This window comes from Ambystoma mexicanum, chromosome 6q (genome assembly GCF_040938575.1).
Source record: "Ambystoma mexicanum isolate Mex_15411 chromosome 6q, UKY_AmexF1_1, whole genome shotgun sequence".
NCBI classification, from domain to species: domain Eukaryota; kingdom Metazoa; phylum Chordata; class Amphibia; order Caudata; family Ambystomatidae; genus Ambystoma; species Ambystoma mexicanum.
In genome coordinates this window covers 1,357,724,388-1,357,749,782 of record NC_090937.1, presented here as the reverse complement: position 1 = coordinate 1,357,749,782, position 25,395 = coordinate 1,357,724,388, and the positions used below count along the sequence as shown (strand labels likewise).

General features: G+C 42.7%; 1 protein-coding gene across 3 annotated transcripts in view; it reads right to left on the bottom strand.

Moving 5' to 3' along the window:
* Nucleotides 1-25,395, bottom strand: part of EVC (EvC ciliary complex subunit 1) — a 946,714-nt gene that overhangs the window by 534,171 nt on the left and 387,148 nt on the right. For all 3 annotated transcript variants that reach the window (XM_069631973.1, XM_069631974.1, XM_069631975.1), the window contains one exon: nt 23,065-23,163. In XM_069631973.1, the coding sequence (XP_069488074.1) occupies nt 23,065-23,163 (99 nt within the window). The remainder of the gene's footprint in view (nt 1-23,064; nt 23,164-25,395) is intronic.

Genomic DNA, 25,395 nt, shown 5'->3' with positions numbered 1-25,395 from the left:
GGTCATAGGCTGAGCAAAGTGTCCAGACAACTAGTATGGTCTTTGACCATGGTCAGGGGGCATAGCATTGGACGGGACCACTGTCCATTTTAAAATGCTACCAGACCATTAGCCATGGTCAGTGTGACAGTAGGCATTTGGAAGTCTTTTCTATTGTGGCTGTGTGTTTTCAGATTTTCTTATACGCGAGACTGTGGAGAAAAACAGAAGAAAATTGTTTGTAAAAATCGATAGAAAAAGGATCCACCTCACTATAATTTTAGATGCCCATACACTGTAATTAAGACTGCGTGTTGTCACCCATGCTATTAGATCTTGTGTAATTGTACCTATTAAATGTATACACACCTAGTTTACTGTTATGTATTAAACCTGCTTTCTTTAACTTTGTCTACCTTACATAACTACATGAGTAGTCTTTTATTGTATTGATCTTTGAACTTCTGTTGTATTATAAAATCCGAAGTGAGCCCCCCGTACTAAAATTGTGTAACAATGGTTATATCAAAAGTCAATGAACTTGAACCGCAGTTATATTTAAAAAATGTTTTTGGGTATTGTTTTATTGTATTTGTGTATTTATATGTGATGAGTAGTCCTTAAAAGGATTGTTTTAGGGGACACGGAGTGTACTATTTTAGCACATTTGGAATACTGTTTTGATGTTCTGAAGGAACACTGCATTTCCTTCATCAGTTAGGTGAACTCCATCATGTCTACAAAAATTGGAAATGTAGAACTGTATGTTGTTTGAAATCCATAATTGGTTGTGGTCTCTACTGAATGCTGAAACTACTTTACCATCATCAACTTTAAATAATTCCATGAGCAGTCATTTATTGTATTGACATCTTTTAAGTAACATTGCATCACTACTGTCTCTTTTGCATTTATATTCCATACTAATATTTTCTTTTTTTAAAGAAAATCTAATAACCGCAGCTACTCAGCACCCACCTGTTGTGTGGCATTGCAACCCACGGTTAAAAGTGGCACCCTGTGCAGCCAAGGCTGTATACCAGCAAATGGTACGTCGAGTGTTCGTGGACATGTGATATCTGTGGCTACAAGAGGGTTTTAATATGCGAGGGCTGCGGCTATAGAAAAAATAGGAGCGATTAGTCTTTTGAGGATTGCGCCTAGCGACAGCAACAGGCGGATGTGTTTAACCGTGATTATCCTGCACCCACTCGGTGCATCGCATTGTTATCCGTGGTTAAAAGTGTTCTGCTGTGCAGCCGTGGCTATTTACCAGCAAATGAAATTTTGGGTAGTTGTGCATGTGTCTTAGCCGTGTGTAAAAGCTGAACCGGCGAGGCTCCTCTATAACATAGGCTATAACAAGCACATGCGTGGGCACATCAGTGCTTTCTCGCTTTTTCGTTGGTTGTTCCGATATAGGCGCGGCTACTGTTATAGCTGCGTCTAGTGGACCATACATTTTCTTTAAAATAATCATATTTGTATGTTGATGATGCAGGTCAGAATGTTATCTGTGTGTGTTATTTTGTGTGTTATTTTGCGTGCTTATGTGTTCTCTTGTCTTATTTGAAGTTTTGAAGGTTTGCTTAGTTTGGTTTTCAGTTTGTAGAAAATGTATGTGTATTTGCGGCTACAAGAAAGATATGTAGCTGCATGAATAGCCACAGCTACTAGAGATGCCTGACAGGGTTTTATATGTGTTTCAGTGTTTCTAATTGGCTAGTGTTAATGTTGTAAATGTGTACTTCTTTGTGATATGTTGCAGTGACTATGTGTCGGCCATTTTATTTTTCTTACAATATATTCAGTTTTCTGCTTTTGATTTTGGAAAGTATGAAACGCACCATTTGGAACAAGTTACTTATGTGTAACTGTTGTTCTCCAGCATGGGTCTGGCATGGATTCACATGCTCATGAATATTCCCTGTCGTCAGGCTGGGAATCCTCGGTAAAGAAGAAATCAGTATCAGTTTCGTTTCTGATCTGTCTTTCTTAGTAGTAACCAATCACTGATCTCTGGGTCATACTGCCCCCAGCCAATGACTGCCCTCTCCCTAAGCCCCGCCTCTGGCAGCCATCCTCAGATGTGGTAGCACGCCAAGTGGCAGTATGACCAAGTGAAGAGCCGCAGAGGGGTAGGTGGGAGGGTTTGCATGTGAATCCATGCCAGACCCATGCTGGAGAACAACAGTTACAGGTAAGTAACTTGTTCCTTCTCCAGCATGGGGTCTGGCATGGATTCACATGCTCATGAATAAAAGAATACATAGCAGTATACACATGCACAACCAAGGGGGGTGGTAACAGGCTCAACATTAAGAATACCAACAACTCAACATTAAGCATCTCTTACCTCCTCACCAGGATCACCTTAAGCGAACAGGTTGCGCAGCACTGCTTGGCCGACCCTGGACTCCTCCCTGGAGTCCCGATCGACGCAGTAGAATCTTGTGAAGGTGTGCGTCGACCTCCACGTAGCAGCCCTGCAGATGTCCAGCAGGGGCACACCAGACAGGAACGCCGTGGTAGCAGCGATCACTCTGGTCGAATGGGCTCTCGGACGGCCGGGCAGCAGTCGGTTTGCCAACCGGTGAAAATGCATGATGCAGCCGGAGAGCCATCTGGAAATGGAAGTCTTCGAGAGAGCCTTCCCTTGATTCACAGACCCAAAGTTCACAAATAGTTGTGACGTCTTACGAAAACTCTTCGTGCGGTCCACGTAGAACTTCAGCGCTCTAGCTACATCCAGCGAGTTCAAAGTCCTCTCGGCCGGCATCGAAGGCGACGGGAAGAAAACTGTTAACACCAAGGGCTCGTTGAGGTGGAAGTCCGACGGCACCTTGGGCATGAAGGAGGGGTGCATCCTCAGCACTACCCTTGTGTCATGAAAAGTCAAGTATGGAGGCTTGCAAGATAGGGCCTGAATCTCTCCCACTTGTCGTGCAGAGGTGATGGCCACGAGGAACGCTGTCTTCCATGACAGGAACTTCAAAGGCGCTGAATGCATAGGCTCGAATGACGGTCCCATGAGCCTGGTCAGCACCACATTAAGCTCCCACGCAGGGGCAGGGGCCTTCACCGGCGGGAATAATCGGAATAGTCCCTTCATAAATTCCTTTACCAGGCGATTAGACCACAAGGACGCCTGTCCCGTAGTCCTGGTATATCGGGAGATGGCAGCCAGATGTATTTTTATGGAGGCGTGAGCCAGTCCAGCTTTGGCCAGCGACAGTAGGTACGGTAGCACTTGAGGGGCCATAATCCGCAGAGGGTTAATATTCTGTGCACGGCACCAGACAGAGAACCTCTTCCATTTATGACCGTAACACTTGAGAGTTGAGGATGCTCTGGCCTTTGCAAGAACCTCTCTGCAATCAGCCGGGATATCGTACCCTCCAAACTCTAGTGCTGCAGGAGCCAGGCCTGCAAGTTCAGCGACTGTGGGTCGTGGTGTAGAATGGCGTCTCCTTCTCGGTAGAGAAGATCCGCGTCCGCCGGCAGCCTGACTGGCCGTCCCAAGGGAATGAGAAAGCATCACCCATGCTCCTCAGCTGTGGGAACCTGCCGGCGAACCTCTGGCACTTGGAGTTCGTCGCCGTCGCGAACAGGTCGATCTGGGGTTTGCCCCATCGTTGGAAGAGTCGATCCACCTGATCCTGGTGCAGTTCCCACTCGTGGCACGAGCGCAGCTCCCTGCAGAGTGTGTCGGCAATGTTGTTTTTTATTCCAGCCAGGTGGAAGGGAACCAGAAACATCCCCTGGGCGACGGCCCAGTGCCACAGATCCTGGGCCTCCTTGGATAGGGCTTGGGATCTGGTGCCCCCCTGCTTCCGTATGTAGAACATTGTGGTGGTGTTGTCGGTGAAGATCCTCACCACTTTGTCCTTGAGGGACGGGAGGAAAGACTTGAGCGCCCAGAACACTGCACGGAGCTCCAAGATGTTGATGTGAAGAGACCTCTCCTCCGGGAGCCAAAGGCCTCTTGCGTGGAGATCTCCGGTGTGGGCCCCCCCAACCCTCCAGAGAGGCGTCCGTAGTCACCGTCTCCTGAAACGCTGGGGTTTGAAAGTCTGTGCCCATCGTGAGGTGAGCCCGGGTGCCCCACCACAGGATCGCCTGACGGAACTCCTCATCGAGGGGGATCCTGTCCTCGAAGCAGCCCCTCGCCTGAAACCAGCAGGCGTCGAGGAACTCCTGTAGCGTACGCATCTGAAGTCTGCAAAGGGGTACAAGGTAGATGCATGAGGACATCATCCCGAGAAGGGACTTGATGGACCTCACCCTGGCCACGTCCGTGGCTAACAGGCGCTGTACCTTGCCCAGGATGGTCTTGGTCGTCTCCTCTGAAGGGGATGCCAATTGCTCCACTGTATCGAGCTTCGCCCCCAAAAACAGTGCTACTTGCGATGGAACCAGGTGGGATTTGGGGTAGTTGATGGAGAACCCCAGCTCCGTGAGCAACCGGACGGTCCTCGCCGTATGATCAACAGCGAGTTCCCTTGACCTTGCCCGGATTAGCCAGTCGTCCAGGTAGGGGTAGACGTGGATCCCCAGCAGGTGCAGCCGCGGCACTTGGTAAAAACCCGGGGTGCCGACTTTAATCCGAACGGTAGGGCTCTGAATTGGTAGTGGCGTCCTTGAACCACGAACCTGAGGAACTTCCTGTGCCTTTTTAGAATGGGGATGTGGAAGTAAGCATCCTCCAGGTCCAACGAAGATAGGAAGTCGCCTTCCTCCAGCTGTCCCAGCACGTGCTGGAGAGTGACCATCCTGAATTTCTGCGCCTTGATGTATTTGTTTAACCGACGCAGGTCTAGGATGGGGCGCCAACTGCCTGTCTTCTTTTTGACGAGGAAGTACCTTGAGTATACTCCGGAGCCCCGGAGCCTCCTGGGGACGAGCTCAATGGCACCTTTCTTGAGCATCGCCTTTACCTCCAACATCAGTTGAGGGACGTGATTCTCCTTCCTGGCCACGGGAGGAACGCGAGGGCACTTCTTTAGGAATTCCAGCGAGTGCCCGTTGGCCAGGGTGTCCAACACCCAACGATCGGTGGAGATGGACTCCCACACCCTGACGAACTTCGTCAGCCGGCCTCCCACTGGGGTGCTTCGACGGGGGCCCGACAACCCGTCCGGGTCAGTCTTGCTTGGAAGCGGCCTTGCCGCCTTGGCCTCCTTGGCGACGACGGCGGGAACCCCCTTGCTTGCCGCGACCTCTGTAGGCCTCCTGGGAAGAGGAGCGGGCCGCCTGGCGGTAGGTGGAGGAGCCACCGCTGGATCCTTTGGAGGCACCCGAAAGGGCTGTCGCTGCTGAAGCACCCCAAGGGCCCGGGCCGTCTCCGAGTCGGTATTGATGGCCTGTAGAGACTCATCCACCACCTTACCAAAGAGGTTGTTGCCGTCGAACGGCATGTCCAACACTCTGGTCTGGACGTCCTGGTGAAAGTCTGTCACCTTGAGCCATCCTCGTCGTCGGAGGCAAACTCTGTTGCCCAGTTGGCGAAATCTGGTATCGGCAATGTCTGTTGCCACCGTAATGGCGTGATCAGACGCCACCTCGCCCTCCTGCAGAATTTCTAGGGCCTCCGCCCTTTTGTCATCAGGCAGGAAATCTAGCAGGGGTGCTATCTTGAACCAGAGCTCCCTGTCGTAGTGGGCCACGATCGCTAAGGCATTGGCCGCCTTAATCATCGTCGCCGCCGACGAGATGACTCGTCGTCCCATAGAGTCCAACTTCTTACCCTCGCTGTCTGGCAGGGAAGTGGAAGTTGAAGCCGCCACGCCCGCTGCCGCCTTCTTAGCCGCTGCCGAGACGACTGAGTCCGGCATGGGCTGGGCCCTGAGGCACAAGGGGGTGGCATCAGGGACTCGGTACTTCTTCTTGTACCTGTCCCTCTTGGCGGGTGTCGTGGCAGGGTTCTTGAGGACAGCAAGCCCCTCGTCCCAGATGTCATCGAGTAAAGGCACCACGAGGACCGTCTTCCTCTTAGCCTCTTGTCGTTGGTACAGAAACCCCTTCTTTTTCTGTTCTTCAGGGCAGAGCTGGAAGAGCTTGGATGCCCTGGTTATCATGGCGTGGAAAGAGCCAACCTCGTCGGCTGGGGACGCCCGCGGGATGGTGACGACGGGATGTCTGCTGTGTCATCGCCACCGTCATCGTCCATCCCTGTTGCCGTATCCGTTGCCGTATCCTCTCCCAGCGAGGGGGAGGAGGGGTCCACCGGTCTCGCAGGCATGAACGGCGGAGCAGGGTGGACTCGCCCCCGCTTGTTCGGAGGGCTTCCCGACGGGCCTGGTTCTGGCTCCTCCGTCGGGGTGCGTGGTAATCTCATCCTTATCTCGGTACATAAGGATTGGATTGCCAACAAAATGGCCGCCGAGCTATCCTGGGGCTCGGGCAATAGCTGCGACGGACGGGATGTCGGCTGCACTCGGTCCTGTTCGTCGGCGTCGTCACTATCTTCGATCACGTCACCCGGGACCGTCCCCTGGGATCGAATCGAACCTCTCGTTGAGGTTTATGAACCTCTCGTTGAGGCCTATGGACCTTTCGTTGAGGCCCTTCTCGGTCTCCACCAGTTCCTCCTCAGAGGCTGATTCCGAGTCTGTAACAGCCACTGGCCACCCGTCTTTTTCAGCCGGGGTTTCACGGGGATCTTAGCGATGGGCTGGAAAGAGGATTCCCTCTGCGGGGGCAGGGATACTCTGGGCCCAGAGGCCGTTTCCATTGGCGTTGTCTCAGCCGGCTCAGCCAGGGTCGAGCGACCACTTCTGTAGAGGCCTTAGCCGGGTGGATCAAGGCCCTCAACACCTTAGGTGCGTCCTGGGCCTTCGCCTTGGGGGGAGGGTCAACGCCTCGCTCCCCCTTCGAGATTGACTGGGTCTGCTCCAGCGGCCTACCCGGGTTCTCGGACTTCCTCTTCCCCGAACCAGAGCGCTGGCTCTTGGTCGAACGTGCCGGTGAAGTAGCGCCCTGCCTGGCAACTGAAGAGCCCGACCTTTCGGCGCTCCCGGAGCCCGCAGACTCGCAGTGCTTGCCCTTCTGTTGGGCCCCCGTCGCCGGGGTGCCCTCAAAGGACTTAGAAGCCCGCTCAGACTTCTTCTTCACCTTCTCACTTGCTGTGCCCTTCTCCAGCCAGGTGGCGAGGCAGGAACGACGATCTTGTTTGGTCCATTCCGAACGGTTCTTGCAGAACGCACAGTCCTTCTCCACGTGCGTCTTGTCCCCATGGAGGCAGTAGAGACATCGCGAATGCTCGTCCTCCTTGAAAACGTTATATAATCCGCATCCAGGGCAGTTCCTGAACAGCTTGGATCCGGGCGTCGAGATCCCTTTGTCCTGGGCCATGTCCGTTGAGGTAGGCCGCAGATCTTCCGGAATCCTCCAAGAAGTGTAAACTCGACGAAAACTTCACCCTTAAGGGGCGTAGAAGAATTCCGAAATGGGTCCCCGTTATCGGAAGTAGAAATGGTGGAGCTTGAGGCTCGATTAAACCGAAAAAATGAGAAATTCTCCTGAAAAAACGTGAAAACGCAGTAAAAAAACTCGAGAGCTAAACACGAGGACTCCCAACACTTGAGCGTGCGGTAAAAATCTGAGGATGGCTGCCAGAGGCGGGGCTTAGGGAGAGGGCAGTCATTGGCTGGGGGCAGTATGACCCAGAGATCAGTGATTGGTTACTACTAAGAAAGACAGATCAGAAACGAAACTGATACTGATTTTTTCGTTACCGAGGATTCCCAGCCTGACGACGGGGAATCTTCATGAGCATGTGAATCAATGCCAGACCCCATGCTGGAGAATGTCTACTTTTCGAATTTTGAGTGCAGAACTCACACAGTTTGTTAACTGTGACAAAATATGATTGGCATTAATCAGTTGTTTGTCATTTGCTTGTTGAAAGTTTTATTTGATTATGATATGGCATTTATAACGTGCCTATTGCACAAGTATTTCAAGGCACAGTGAGGCAAGGGAGGGGGGACAGGGGGAACACATACAACGATCCTACTACGCAAGGTGATATTAAGATCGCTCAAGTGCAGGGGAGACGTAGATGGGGGAAAAGTGCTGCGGGGGAAGGGGAGGGGGCAGTGCGGTACATAGGATAACAGTAAAATGAATAAAGACAATAAATAAAAGTACAGCCAGCTGTTGGCGCTACAAAGGATAACGTAAAATAATAAAGACAATAAATAAAAGTGAGGCCAGCTGATTGCAAGTGCAAGGGTAAGTGCAGACATCGGGAGTCAAATGCTAGTAGGGGTCCCCAGGTACACAGATAGCCAGGGGGCAGTGCAGCTGTGCAACTGGCAGGGAGGGGACCTGGGCCAGAGATCAGAGGGTAGCCAGGTAGCCAGGGCATATTCTGATTCAGCCAAGAGATCAGCAGGGCAGAGGAGAGAAAGCAGAAGCAAAGAGGAAGGTCGTGAGGTGCTAATATGTTGATAATGAGGCTATGTGATTTTTCTTTGCATCTTACTGTATTTGTTAATAATGAAGTGGTCCTGCTGTATATCAAGTCTAACCAGTCTTTGGGTGATTCCGGCGCTCCTCACTGTGGCTTAATGCTGTTGAACTAAGCTGCGGAACAGAGGTCTATTACCCTTACACTGTAAAGGGAAATGTACAGTCTAAGGGTAATAGACCTCTGTTCCGCAGTTTACTTCAACAGCATTAAGCCACAGCGAGGAACGCCGGAATCAGCCAAAGACTGGTTAGACTTGTGACACGTATTATAAGCTGTACTGAGCTGGAAACTACAACGGAATACATTACTAGAAATGTTTGCCAATTCCATTAGATCCATAAAAAAAATTTGGGGGGGAATCTACATAAACATGTTGAAATGTTTCTCAGTTAGAAACAAGGAGACGGACTCACTTTTCTCCAATCAAAAAGAAACATCTACTACAGGACAAGGAACAAATTCAAAGTCCTTGAAAACTATTTGAACAACAAGAAAGACTATTAAAAGCCGAACTATCAAGGTGGTGGGAAATAAGAACAGTAGAACAATACCTCAAAGTAGGACGGATACCGAGAGGGCTCAAAATATTTATATTTCCACCATTTGACGAAGAGAATATTGACAGTTTACAAGATTTGGAGGAATTACTCACAAATACATCACGTCAGATGATTGAGAAACTGATTGCGAATGCAAAGAAACAACACGATAAATTAATCAAAGATATAGACACAATTAAGGAAAACATAGAACTATTGAATATCCCTGAAAAAATGTTTAAAAACTAAGAAATACTTGATGATGTCATTGAAAAATTTGCTAAAGAAATTAAGATAAAAAAACAGCATCAATTCTTAAGAGACGAGCTCGACTACAAGTTCAAAAGGGTATATACTTTCAATAAACCAACAGGGAAACAACTCAAACCATCAACCCCACAGAAGAAAAATCCAAAACCAAAAGCTACCCCACCATCTTCAGAGTCTGAATCCCTGTGTGGTTCAGAACAAACATCACTAGAATCCTTCCAAGAAGAAGGACAAGAAACTGAGGAGCCATCAAACCCTATTCCACCATACTCTTTTTTTAGAGGAATACAGACATTTCAAGAAAACTCATTTGAATTCAAGACAAAACCTAAAATGGGGTTTTACCACGACAGTCAACACTTCAAAAAAAAAAAGAGGGGCCACAGAGGAAAAGGTAACCAACAAAGAAAACAAATCAGACAAAAACAATGGCGTACAGACAAGATCAATGAATCAGCCCAAGAGGAAAACTTAGTATTCAACCTCACCAATCAAATACTACCAAAAGATCTAATTTCGACACTCAACAAAGGATTCACTTTCTATCCGACAAACACATATGATTATTTTGGAACTATTACAGACTTATACCGATTCTTTAGGAAACTCAAGCTGAAATAATTCTTCCTTCATAATACTAAACACAAGTCAGTGACCACTTCAGCTTTATGTTCAGAATTTTCATTGCAACATGTGGAAAACACCATTAATCTTTTGAACTTATCTGAAGAAGAAGACACCCATACGGTGACAACATTCGCCCAAGAACAGGATATTACTTTGGGCCTAGCTAAACATACCAAACTGAAATCTCGATCTCACTTCACTCCGACTTTACCAACAGACAACGTCTTAGTTCTTTTTCAAAAAGTACTTCAAGGCGACTTAAGGCAACTATATTTGTCTGATCACAAAGTAAAAATGAGCCACAATCTTAACCAAGACCAAAAGTCAGCTATCAAAAATCTGAAAGAAAATTATGGCATCACTGTAAGAACTGCTGATAAAGGCGGTAACATTGTTTTACTCAAAACTGAAGACTATATTCAAATAGCAATGAACCATCTAAAGGACACAGAATGCTACAAATTGCTCAAAATGAATCCCATCAAGAAACTATGAGCAGATTGGAAACTAATGAGTTCACACTGGCATGATAAAGGTTTACTTTCAGATGAAGAATATGATTACATGAATGTTACACATCCAATACTTCCGACAATTTACTTCATGCCTAAAATCCATAAACCTTTCACTATTCTACCATAATGCAGACCTATCATTAACAGCATTGGATCAATCACCGAGAGCATTTCTGAATATATATACACCATTACTTACAGCCTCTAGCTTCCAGTTTGAGCTCATTTATTAAAGATACCACTCATGCACTAAACCAATTGAAAAATATTTACTGGGAAGACAATTTTTGGTTTGTAACATTTGATGTGACAGCACTATATACCAGTATTATTCATCAAAAAGTTATCACAACAACAGAACATTTCCTCAAAACCAGATCTGTCTCACTTCAAGAACAGAACATGATTATCCTAGAAATGATCCACTTCACCTTGAATAACAACATCTTTTGCTTTGGAGAGAAAATATTTAGACAGACTCAGGGTACAAAATAGACAGCAATGGGGACAAAAATTGCCCCTGTTTATGCAAATCTATATATGTGACATTTTGAAACCCAATTTGCCTGGCAACATCCGGATTTTACAACTAATAACAGAATTGCTTTTTGGGGGAGATACATTGAAGATATTATCATCATATGGAATGGATCTGAACAACAACTACTAGAATATCATGCTTTTTTGAACAATGATTATAATTTGAAATTCACCATCAATTACAATCGACAAGCCATTCATTTTCTGGATCTCCACTTGTACATAGAAGACCGGACCATTCACAGTACACTATATTCAAAAGAAACTGCTGTCAACAGTATTCTTCATGCTACCAGCAATCATCCCCGCCATATTGTCCAGAACATTCCATATGGAGAATTCCTTCGTATCAAACGAAATTGCACAACAACCCTGGAATGCAAAAAGCATCAATCAGCAACCATCAAGAAATTCAAAAATCGTGGCTATAGTCCGAAACATCTCAAGAAAATGCTACTTAAAACTATGGAGAGACCCAGACCAATTTTGTTAAAAGAAAAAACCAACAAGACACCAGAATCAGATACACTCAGGTTCATCACGACCTGCAGCACAAATAATTATAGCATCAACAAAAATCTTACAAAAGAATTGGAATATTTTGAGAACTGCTGAGGAATTGAATTTGTTCTTGGATAAAAAGCCCAATATGGTTTTCCGTGACTGCCTTAATCTTAAGAGAATGATAAGTCCATCGTACTTCGATTACAACAAATATGAAAAATTAAAAAAAAGACTCTTCAGCAAACACACAATCTTGGCTACCACCCCCCACTCAAGGGAATTTCAAATGCAGTAACTGTCAGATTTGTCCATACAAGTGTAATGCCAAAAAGGAATTTGTACAACCGAATGGCAAAAAAACCAAGATCAAACAACATATTAATTGCAACAGCCAATTTGTCATCTATATCATCATCTGCACATGTAATAAAGCTTAAATAGGAAGCACAATAAGGAAATAAAAAAATAGAGTGGGTGAACACTTGAGAGCAATAAAGAACAAGGATATGAAATCCCCTTTTCATTTTCAACAACACCATTCAGACTCAGACCTATCAAAAATCCAATGCTATGGAATTGAAAAACTCACACCTCCACAAAGAGGAGGCAACATGGAACTATGTCTTCCAAAAAGAGAAGCTTTCTGGATTTGGTCCATGGACATGCTACAGAGGGCTCAACGTAGATCAGGAGCTACATCATTTTCTCTAAGGGCCATTTTGGTTTCAGTATGCATGCGCAATGAGAAATGTATATGAAGAAAGTGTCTATGTATTTGTATTTTTGTCTCACAGGTGTCAACACTTCTAGGGTTACCGAGGCAATGTGCACATGACTGTCCCAACATGCACTGGTGTCTCTGGCAGCATTCTTTCAAATCTGATTACAAGTCTTTTTAAAGAGACTCACCACGTTGAGTCCCAATATAGTGAAGTGTTTCGAGTACACAAGAAACACACCTTATTTGTTTATGTCTTCCTCCTTTAAAAACGACTGGTCTTTCTACTGTATTGACTAGCCTGTATCATGGAATAATATAAAACTTCAGGAAACAAAAGGGGTTTCTTTTGGGGCTTATCACTCGAATTAGCACAATGAGTCACGTGTATTTTTATGTGATCTCTGTTGTCAAGCGGCATCTTTAGAGTCAGTCTTATGGAAATATGAAAACGAGTGATTTCAGCAAACAGAACATGTTTCAAATAATCTAATCTAAAATACTTTGCTATTTAAATGAGAGTCGACATACTTTTCAATCCACGTATTAGAAAGGCAATTGGAGCACCCCATTCCAAAATGGCGTGTTTACTAAGCTAACATGGCAATAGGAACACGTGACGCTCACTCGCGTCACATGCTCGCTAAACTTCCGGGTCAAAATGGGCAGTGTTCACAACTCGCGTGCACGGCAATCGTACCGTGGTTCTACGGATTTTGAGAACGCTATTTCATCTCACGCAAAGGTAAGAAGCTCTGTTTAAGTCATACGAAATATCCGCACTAACTATATGATCATACACGTATAGCTTAGCTCTGCAGCTCTCCACTGATAAAGTGTATATCACTCACACACAATGTTTTCGTTTAGGGACATCCTTTGAAAACCTGTCAAGAACCACACTGTTAGTGAACAGCCCGAATTTCATATATATTTATCCAAACAGGAGCGGGTTGTGTAAGTACGTTCTATTTACTATTAAGCAAACTCTGAAGAGAGATTAAACAAACACATATAAAAATAGAAGGAATAAAAACACAAACTCAAATTGGTAAATTTCTTTTCTTTTTTTCAGCTTCACACTAGATACCTCCACATAAAGCATATCAATACTTCTAGAACAAATGCAAGCAAAATAGCATCTTTCATGTTTTTGAATCTACTGTCTAAAAATCCCCTGAGGAACCGCCAAACTAAGGGCGGAGAAACACGTGTCGGGAATGGACTGGAAAATTTATAACTGTGAAGTAACAGGATCGAACTAAAACTGTGAAGTAACAGTATCGAATTAGGGATTAGACCGTAAAAACCAAAACTGTGAAGCAACAGTACTGAATCATAACCGTGGGAATAGATTGAAAAAAACTACAACTGTGAAGCAACAGTAATGAACTATAACTGTGAAGCAACAGTATCGAATTTTCAACCAATTACTTTCTTTTTGGAATAAACAAAGGCTATGGTAAATCAACATCTCTTGTCCATCTTATGATTGAACCTGGTTTCAAAACCTCAATACATACATTTTTTTTGATGACTGTGTAAATTGTCTTATTTTCAAGTAGAGCGCGGACCATCTCTAGGTCTAAACAATTATTTGTACAGTCCTGCTGTATGGGTAGAAAATGGGTGGGAATAATTGTTGGAAGTTGTTTATTAGGAAAGGAAATGTATTTCAATGTAGTTCATGATATAGAATCACTAAGTATACTTCCCGCACTCAAAATAAAAGAATGATCACAGAGCTTTGATATTCAGTTATGGTATGTATTAAAGTGCTTTTTGAGGTGATCTGAAAATGTGTGTGCTATAAAAAGATAATTTTTGCTGGAGCGTTTTACTGTGTGGTTATCTATAAGAGAAACACATTGTCTTCATTTGTTTGTTGTTTTGTGAAACCTAGTGTTAAATTACATGAAAAATAGGTTTGATGGGTTATATTTTTAAATATACACTTATAAAGAATATAGAAATGGTATTAGTTGACATAGACAAGACATTGACGAGCTGTAACAATTCAAAGAACAGAGGTACACATGAGGGCATAGAATCAGAAACACATGTGAAATTGTGTAGTGTAAAATTAGGGGAACAACATGATAAATGCACAGAAACTGGATTCACCATAACTGCGACTAAGGCACTAGTCGTAGAGGTGGCTACACCAGCCAAAAAATATACTACGTCCCATTGGCTTGGTGGTACCCGCGGCTCTAATCCATCAGACATGTGGTACCTGTGGATATAATCCATCTGACAGAGCACAATGTTTCATTAGCTGCTGTCGTAACCACAGCTATATAAAAATAAAAGGCATCACATGTATTTTCCTTTTCCAATATACTTACAACATTATCTTGGTGGCTTAAAAGAGCCTTTCGGTTCTTTTACCAATATATAACAAGAAAATATATTTTCCATCAGAGAAATATCCTTCAGCTCTATTACAATTCAAAGAACATGGAACATTTCTCTGAGATCTTTCTTTAGAGGAGTAATTTTCTTTTCCCAAAAAGAAAAGAACCTGTGCTCCCTGCCAAAACTATGTCTCCACAATTGCACCATAAACCTATCATTTCAAACACTCAATCTAAAATAATATTATAAAACAAAAAAAAAAACGTTGTGAGCCAGAGCATTGAAAACACATCACTTATCTCCTCAACATCACTTTGAGACCCATTCTGAAAATTCACAAATTCTCCAGTCCTTTGAAAAATCAAAATCTTCTCCTTCTGAAATTTACTGCATGTTTGAAATATCCAATCAAACAATTTATATACCAAAAATAGCACAATCTCCTACAACTACACCTCACTCTGAAGCAATAGAAATGTTCTATTTTTAATACAATGATCCAATATTATATACAGTTTTATTGGCATATATAACATCACAAAAAAATGCATTCTCTCATAGGTTCTACAATTCAACAGCATCTGAGGTGCTTGAAATCCTATTGGCAGCCACCCACCACACATACAATGAACAACCAATCACACAGCAAATACAAACATTCCACTTTCTCTCCTCATTAATCTTCCTCCATTCCTAATTCTAACTCTAAACTCACAAGCACACTTTCTTTTTACCACTACTAAAATGAAAAACTACATGCAATGGCTGGACGACAAATATCCTACAGAGAAAGAAATGAAAAAGGAAGACACTGAAGACAATACACCAGAAGAAAATACAGCACAATCAGGATATTTTAAGTACATTGTGTATTTTCATTTAAAATGAGACTAACAATTATCAAACTATGAAATATTCATACAACCAACACAAATATTTTTCAAGTGTATTATATCTTCAATTGTTTAAAAATATTTCAAAAATGTTCAAACAGATGAAGTGATTCAAGTCTCAAGAATATTCCAACAGGAAGCACCACAACACGTAACCACAAATTAATTATGAAATCCTTAACAGAAGTGAAATAACTATTACTTAATATTCAACAAGAAGTACAATCAATGAACAAGGACATTCCCAATTTAAGACAAAGCATGGACAGTAAAAATTCAGATAATTGGGCAACAGAAGATGTATCATGTGTTCCGTCTAAAATTAAACAAAAACCCACAACCACATCCCTGCCCAAATAAATGAACAAACATTGTTTCCATATTCATTTACCTTTTTCAAATATGTACATTTATATGCATTATCAATGTATAAAACACATTTTAAAATGTTACAATAACTGTTTACAAACACTACACTCAATACATCTTAAAAAGAAATCTGCATTTAATCGTTTTTTCAAAAATGTTGTTTAGCCATGGCTACAAGAAAACTCCAATAACGCCCCAAGTCTTGTAGCCATGGCTATAGGATTGCGTGCGTTTCTTTTGATAAACCTAGTGTAAAATATCAATAACAAAAGAGACAGAAAAAAAAGGAGTACTGAAAAAGAGTGTACATTTTTGCAATTACAGCTGTAGCCGCAAGTATAGTTCATCGAACCAGCGTCCAGGACACCCCCCAGTCATTGCTGCGGTTAACCGCACCTCCAAAATACAACAGCCCATTGGACTACACTGTAGCCACAGTTATTATGCTAAGTTTATTAAAAAAAGGAATTATCTGGAAAAAACTCAACTCAACATAATCAGTTCAAGAACACACACTTTAATAAACACAATTTAATACACACTTTTGTATGACCCTCATATTTTGAATGCAGTGCATCACATGCACTATATAAAATACAACATTCATGCATAGAACACTGCTGGTTCTCTCTGCACATACTAATCATTGGGAAAAAAAATCAACTTGGATTTAAAAAACATACGACAATATATAAAAGTATAAGAAAATAGCACTACAAGAAACAAACAGGTATATATAAACTGGGTGAAAATAAACAAAGGACATTATACTGGGTGGTTGCAAGAAAGAGGAGGAAGGTTAAGTAAACTTGAAGAACAAGAGAGAATAGGGTGGGATAATAAAACTTGTAGAACAAGAGATTGAAACAAATCACACAGGTAGAAACCCTAGTACTAGAATTAAAAATAAATTTAGACCACTACAAATAGTTGTCAATATTTCAAGAAAAAAAGAACACTTTAAAAAAATTAAGAAAACCCTATCCATGTCGTTCAAGAAAACACTAGGACCTTCAAATGTTCAATTTCAAACCTTAGAACCATCCAGTTTCATTGGAAGGCCACCAACAATGAATGAACCCTCAACTTTTACAACATTGTCAATTCCACCTGTTCCAATTTTACTGCTCCCAATGTTTTGAGTTATGAGAGTAACGTGTTGCACCTTTGCCACAACTGCTTCTCCCAAGACATGTTTTGGGATTATTATAATTATTATTATTATTATTATTTATTATTATTATGTCATCTTCCCCTCTTAACTGAAGCTGTGAATGGTGTTTGTACAAAATCAACCACCACAGCCAGTCTTAAAACAGTTGCAGCTCTGCACCACTCCATTTAAAGAATCATCAGAAATACTAGAAATGTCACAAAGAAAGCTTTCCATACATGTGCTGCTTCCATCTCCATCTCCATCAGTACCACCATCTTTTGATTATAGATTGAATTATAGATTGAACTGTCACGGGAATTAACCATACAACATATAGTGAGAAGCCACTGGGATGATGTTAACGATGGAGCTACAAGAAAATACAAAAATAGACACATTACAAAAATGAACTTGCAGAACACCATAAATTGAACTACTTCACAAAACACTCCAAACACCTACAAATACTATATACCTCAAAGTGCATTAAAATTACAAGTACAACAAAGAAACCTTCAACCTTACTAACAAATACAAAAGCTACATATCCACATTTCTTAAACTGAAAAAATACATTAAAAAATGCTTGTCACTAACACAGCAAATGAAGAAAATAACGAACACCATCTGATAGCAGTGGTTGATATAAATAACTGCAAATAAACCTTCAAATGATAAATATTTATTAACAGTTACTTTCACATCAGCCATACTCCTGTGCACAGTGAGAGTTCAGGAATCAAAGATAAAACTGCAGAAAATGGTGGCTTTATACATTCCAAAGCAAATACCAATAAAAAGGAGGACTATATACCAATAAAACAACTAAAATTGCCAACACATTTTCAGCACAACCTATCACTAGGCCCTTCACAAACACAAAAGTAACAACAACCAATAACAAACAAAGAAACTGACAAATCTATTTTTACCCCACCTAGCATCTTTCATAGCTGCGACAATATTCATTGCAGCTACAGATCCTGGTTTGTATGCGTGGTTACACATACATTTTTCTGAAAGGCCAAAATAAAAGTAAATTGGCCTTTGAAACTTCAAATAAAATAAGTGAACAGCTAAATATGTAAAATAACACACACAAATACAATTCTGTAATGTATCATCCACATAAAAATATGATTATTGCAGAGAAAATATATCTTTACAGAGGCAGCTTTAAATATACCTGCGGTTCCAGCAACAATTTATAAAATGCCAAATAGTATTGACTCGCCTATGCACATGCTTTTTAATAGACGCGACTACAAATACATGACGTCCCGATTGCATAATATGGCCACAGCTGCAAAATGGTGGCACATTTACCTGCGGGTAACAATGCTGGACACAGAGTGGCTGCTTGGTAGCCGCGATTAACCACAACAGTACCATCAACCAATTAAAACTTCAAAACACACATCAAACACACCCTGCTTATAGAAACTACTAGAAAATTCAAACTAGAAATAATTTTCCTGGAAACACTGCAGATATCATGGCTGGTTTGAAAACTGTGTGGCTGATCGATAACAATTGGCTGTTTTGGTTACTGGCTTTTTGTGAGAGACTAAATATTAACATGGACCTAGGTTTGAGTGAATTTACAATTAAATGGTTTGGATTGCGGGGGACGCATTGGTTCCAAGTTTCTCTAAAATTGTTCAGTCTGAGAAGTACAGAGCAGCCAGAGGTTATAATAATTAATTGTGGAAACAATGATGTGGGGAATGTATGAGGTGTGTCCCTTATTTTAATGACGAAACAAAACTTGGATAAACTAATCGAACTACTGCCTCACACCATCTTTATCTTTTCCAATCTGACTCAGTGGCAAAAATGGAGATGGACCACCATATTTAATAGTAAAATTGAGAAATTCCAGAGAAATGTTAATAAAGCAATATCGGCATTCACGAGAGACCACAACCAACTATGGATTTCGAACAAAGTACAGTTCTACATGGCCAATTTCTATAGACATGACAGAGTACAATAACTGATGAAGGAAATGCAGTTTCATTAACATTGAAATAGTACTTCAGGAGTGCTAAAATACTACACTCAGTGTACTGAAAACAGTCCTTTTAAGGACTACTTATGGCATGTATATACACAAATACAGTAAAATTAACAGAAACTAGTTTATTATACCCTTGGTTACAGGTCATTGACTTTTATCATAACTGTGGTTACAAAAACATGGTTAAACAGGGGGCTCACTTCAGGTTTTATACTATAATAGAACTTAAAAGATCAGTACAGTACAACAATACTCAAATGTACTGATGTAAAGTAGTTCAAGATAACGAAAGCAGAGAATAATACAGAACAGTAAAGTGGTGAGGCAAATATTTCACAGCCACACAATATAATAACATAAGTGAGAATACACAACCTAAAATACATTGTATGGGGCATCTAAATCTAGATTACGATTTCTCCTTTTTATTTTAATTTTGTCAAACAACTTTCTTTCTCCAAAGCCTCACATGTACAAAAGTCTGAAAAGACACAGCCAAAATAAAAAAAGACTCCCAAATACCTACCAGGCCACTAGCCAGTGATGTATGTGAGAAACCTGAAAGTGTCTCACGTACTAGGCCCGGGGAACTGTCATCCAGTTGGCCAGGTCACGGCCATCTCTATTGTATCCATTTCCTGGGGGTGGACTAGTGAGGGAGGATCACCTGGATGGGGGGGGTCCTCAGGGACTGGAAGCGGGACAATGATGGGTGAGACGCAGCATCCCACATTTTATAGGAACCTTTCCCCGTCCTACCCCATACGATATTTAAACGCTCTACCCTCCCCCCCAGCCTTTTCCACACTTAAGCACACCGCGAAAGACGACAAACACCCAAACCATCTACCTGACATGTCCCAATACAAGGGTCAGGCAAAGTAAGGCAATGGACCAGAATCACACACCTGAGCCCTTTCTCTTCCCCACAGGGATAAAACGTGGAGCACAAAAGCACAATACGAGCAAGGCAGACCGCACCACGACACAGCTATCCAGACACAGCAGTTCAAGAGGAGAAGAAAGGCAGCAAGACCGGGAAAGGCTGACAAGGAGAGAAGCGACCTTGCCTTACCATCCCAGGCCTGCGAAACCTCTGCAGAAGCAATCGTAATACTGCGAACAGTAGCCCAGGTGTGTTGCAGCAGATGTCAACGGTACACAGAGCGTGTCGACGCTGATAAGCAGGACAGAGGGAGACGCCTACTCCTGTGATACCGGCCTTGACTACCGATATGAAGAGATGCCAGTCGGTTCATCACAGCCGGTGAGTCGAGGGGAGAATGGATAAAGAAACAAATGGGTTGAACAAAAGTAGCAAACGGCTGATTGCAAAAAGCAAAAATAACTGTTAATGTGAAAGGGGAAAGGCAGCTGCAGATGGGCCAGGCACCACATGGGTGCTCACTCGAGAAACTCTGGCCGATTTCCCGATTGTTGAAACTACTGTTACCAGAAGGCCTTGGGATAGGCGAGAAGAGAGTCAAAGTGGTCATACAAGTGTCTAGTAAAATCCTCTGTACAGTCAAAAGTCTTTCACTGGCAGATGATCGTAAAGGTAAGGGAAGGGAATCCCACAACGTAAGAAAGTGAAAAGAACAGTGTGTTGACAAGAGTGAACCTGGCAGAGGGGTGTCCACAGGGAACTGTTCAAAATATTAAGATTTGTGATATCACAAAGGAGATGGTGTAGAAAGACGTAGTGAACACGACGGAGGGAGGCAAACAGTTGAGTGGGATCTGCGCCCGGAAGAGGGGGCTCTAGGGGTGAGAAACCATCACCCCAACAGCATGTGAATGCAACTGAGAAAAAGTTTTTTAATACAAGCCAGGGTGAACCCGAGAGAGGGAGGCAGATATTCAAGAGGGGTCTGAGGGCTGGAAGAGGGGGACCCAAGGGTGAAGAAACATCACCTTAAGTGCAAACCCAAAAGTAACTTTTTGTTTATTTATTTTGAATCTATCAGGCCATCGGAAGCAGGAAAGCTGACCTCTGAAGGTCCTAATATCACAAAGAACTGTTTTGGGATCTGAACCCAGAAGAAGTGAATGCAGGGATGAAAAGACATCACCCCACCTACCATTGCAAAGGAACTTTTTGTTGCTATTTTGAACAAGACAAGAGACTTTTTCAGAGAAAGAGACTTCGCCATCAACAGTCTTGATAATTGAGACTGGAACTGTCGTTCCCATGCTCAAAACATGCGGAAGGGAGACCACGATTACTTCATCCCGACTTATTATTTGTGAACACTTCTTTCTTGCCTGTGAATCCTATCCCACACACTTTTATATTTAGCGTAAGGGTTAGCAATAGGTTTTTCTTAGTATAGGCCCTTTTATTTGACAAGATGTCACAAGGACTGCCTTATTTTGATTTGATGGTCATAGCTTGCTCCCGTCACAGATTTAGGTTTAGATTAGGCGTTTTCCACCTTATACACCCTTGAACTGTGATCACTTGTGTCGGTCTATGCTTGCTACAATGCAATTTGTACATTTTTCACCTCCAACGTCACTATACCCATTAAAATAACTTTAAAAAATAAATAAAACAATGACACCCCAAAATATATAGCGGCAAACATGGAACTACTCCTACCCGCGGATATCTGCAGTCCTTCGTAGCCTCGAAAATAGCCTCGAATATTGGAAAAACAGCTGAAAGAAAATGCTTTCCTGCCAACCAGGCCCTCACCAAGTGCCCCCCTCATCTGTGACAGTTCACCGCACTCCCCAGAAGGCCTCCACATCCCCTGCCCTCTTCCTTTGCCCCCACAACACACACTCTTTCTGTGATGAAGTTTGTTTTCAGATGTGTGCTATTTGAAGCAATAGCCAAGGCTACAGAACACTTTGTCTTGCAAACTCCGTCCTTGGATGACCTATAACTTCATAACTTCACTTGCTGCCCTCAGCCAAACTCCCCACCTCCAGCCTGATGGCATTTGCAATTATGTTTGACCTTCAGATAGCTTTTGTCCTGTGTTTCACTTGCCTATATCCTCAGATATAGCATCAGATATCTATTGCATTGAGAGAAAATAAGATGGCGGTTATTTCATTTCTAAAAACACACGGTTTTGGGTAAATCCCAGAGATATCTCTATCTGTTTTTGAGACGGGGCACCCCCTTCTCCATCAAATATTTAAGTAACTACTGCATGGAATACCCCAAACTAAGCATGGATCGCAAGTCAACGTTTCCTGCCCAAGTTGTTTCGGACCTGGTCCAAATCTCTCCAGCGCTTTGGACTGTGTGCTTGACTAAAAAAAAAATTGACCTTGTTTGCCTATGGGGAAAATAAATGGGAAGTAGGACGCACTTTTGGAGAAAGAACATATTTTTTGATGCTTAATAACTTTAAATACATGTTGCTGCTCCTCTTGGGCTTTAGGGACTTGCTCACTCTGCTTTGTATAGACTTTATACACTTAATTGGCCAATACTTGGCTCTTGCATATGTTTTCTTCTTTTTTAATCTTCGAGAAATATGCCTTACGTTCATGACTCAGCTGTCTGCCTCCCTTCGTACTTTGCAGCTATTCCTTATGAATAGAATCCTTGATCTCAAGCCAACATTGACTCCTTTCGCACACAAAGCTGTTTTCTAGCTTCTTCTGACTCTGCAACCCTGATTGGCTCCTCAGGTAGTTGAATAGAATATTTCCATGAGCCGGCACACATTTTACAATAATGCCCGTCCTAGCCACATTTGGTATGGCTATCTATGTCATATCTTCTCTCATACACTCGAAGCGGTATAGGTATAACACATGGGGTCCTACATATAGCCATTTTCTTGCAGTTCCAGTAGGACGATGGTGAGGGTGTGGGAGCTAGGGGAAATGCATCCACCTGCTCCTCTACAGTGCAGTCACACAGCATACAATGTAGCACTATACAAAAATCTATTTAAAAATGTGCAGTGAACACTGCTTTTATCTTGCCATGGAAATAATGAAGCAACTGTAAGGCATTCACTTAATTGCTATTATGTTATTGAAGGATCGGACACTTTTACATTTTCATTAATAATAATATGGATATGGTATACATATTAAGGTGTGGGATTAAGCTGCGATAGCCTATGTGTTACCTTACAAAGATCTGCAACAGCTTCAGTTGTGTTGCAGTCTTCTTCTTCTTCCAGGTCACACAAGTGTTCTCTCTGCTTTTCCAACAGATTGTGATAATCCTGGAAAAGATATATAAGATTATGATTGAGTCAACTATGTTTAAAGATGTTCAGTCCACAGATAACCACTGCAATTAGACAAGATAAACAACAAGACTAAAAGATGATTATGACTAAAATAACACTACTTTTAACATAGAAACGACCAGATGTCATGGGAATATATAGCCAATCTATATAGAACATAGGAAGGCAAGAAGAAACAAAAGAAATGGAGAAAAGGAATTTAAGTATACACTTATCAAGATAGTTCTTAATGAATAGCTAACATGTATAAAATGGAGAGCTCTGCGGTTGTTTTATGCTATGTATTGTTTTGCACTGATGCATCATACAAACAATTCATTTTTACTTCACTTCCGCACTCAGATCTCTGCTTGGTGCACACAATAACATCAACAACATTATTACTTTTATGTTCAGCTCCATAGAGCCCGTGACTGAGTTAGCCTGCACCTTGCCACACCCAGCTTGTCAATGTTGCATCACATGACCAGGGTAGTCAGACTTAGGCACATGGACATCCTCTTCTATACCCTTCACTCTTTCCTCACAGGTCCCCACTACCTGACCTCACTAACATCAACAGTATTATTACATCGATGTTAAGCTCCAGATGCCACTACAGATTGACCCCCTTACTGTGCCACACATTCGTCACTGAATCAAGCATCAGTTGAGCAACAGAGGCAGATGTACGAATGTGGAAAAGCTACACAACCAAAAGGACAAGGCTCTTCTCACTGTCCCCACTAATTTCAAGAGCATTATTACATCCACGTTCAGCTCTACAGAGAGTGCTTCTGCTACCGACTGAGTCAGACCTTTGCTGTATCCCCATTGGTCAATCTAACATCACAACCAGGGGAGCCAAACTTAATGACAATCCTCTCCTCCTCCAGTCTCTTCTCAATCAACACCCCCATAGTTCCCTGATTGCTGCCCGCGCCAAAAAGCTTTATCACATCTATGGTGGTGTGCGTTCATACGATATCTTGGTTTACTATGATGCGGTAGCAGAGTGCAACAGTTCTATGAGCAGGTTGCTGACAATTTTGCAATGCAGTGGCATGAAATTCAACTTCTCTCATGGAGAGGTGAATTTATTTGGCCACTCCATAAAAAATGTCTTCCAGGCCATGTAGGGTTCCCTGAGCCCTATGAATAGTTGAGGTCTTTCCTTGTCCTTACTTTATTTGAAATGTGTGCTGATCTTTGCCTCCATTATGAGGCCGGTTATTTGTGGGTGGCGGCTTGGGAAGTTTAAAGGCAAACCGTCAGCACTTGAGCTCCACCCATTTGATTTAGACAGCACCAATACCATTAGAATAGACACCTGTGTTTAAGGGAAACAAGCATAGCCTATACCATCATGGGTGCTGGAACCTGCCAAGCTCAATTATTCTGTCATCAAGACAGAGAGACTGGCATGTGTCTGTGCTGTAGAGATCTTCAGGCAGTGCATATGGGGTGCCAGTTTTCAAATCAGGAAAAGACCAGAAACTCCTGATGGCATTATTAACCAAGCCAGAGGGTGAGAATGTGTCTCTCAGGTTGGTCAGACTTACGACAAGATTGCAACCTCACAGTCATGCATGTCCCCGGTAAGGAATACGTGTTAGCAGACTGTATCTCTCCTGCCATTTAACAAGACCACACCGGAGGTGTGTTCATCAAGCTTTTCCATTGAGGATTGTCGAATGAAAGAGGTAGCCTGGAGGTGGTTTGCTCATAAGGCATGAGGGCAAGCACAAGAGGTGGATCTGGTGCTCAGAAAGGAATGTGGGGAATAGTAAGGAGATGGGCCTTCTCCAAGCGAGTGGATAGAGACTGGAAACCCGATCAGCAAGTACTGGAGGAGTCTTAATTTTGGGTTATTAGATTATTCCCCAATGTGTCCTTACCTGCTTACCTAGATAGACCCATTTGGGAAACCCTCACATCCAGTTAGACTCCTTTTGTCACTAGAATACCTAGAACGCTTCATTGCAGTACCTGCATACCTATACCAATAACATATCTAGATAGTCATGGGTCTATCCTGCACACCAAAATAACCTCACTGTGTTACCTACATATCTAGTTAGCCTTATCATATTTACATGCCTACCTATATAAACTCATTAAATTACTCTCACACCTAGATTGCCTCATGGCACTAACCTTAAATATAGTTTGATTGTTGGTTATAACCTGCATATTTAGACAGTTGCCCTGTATTACCCACATATT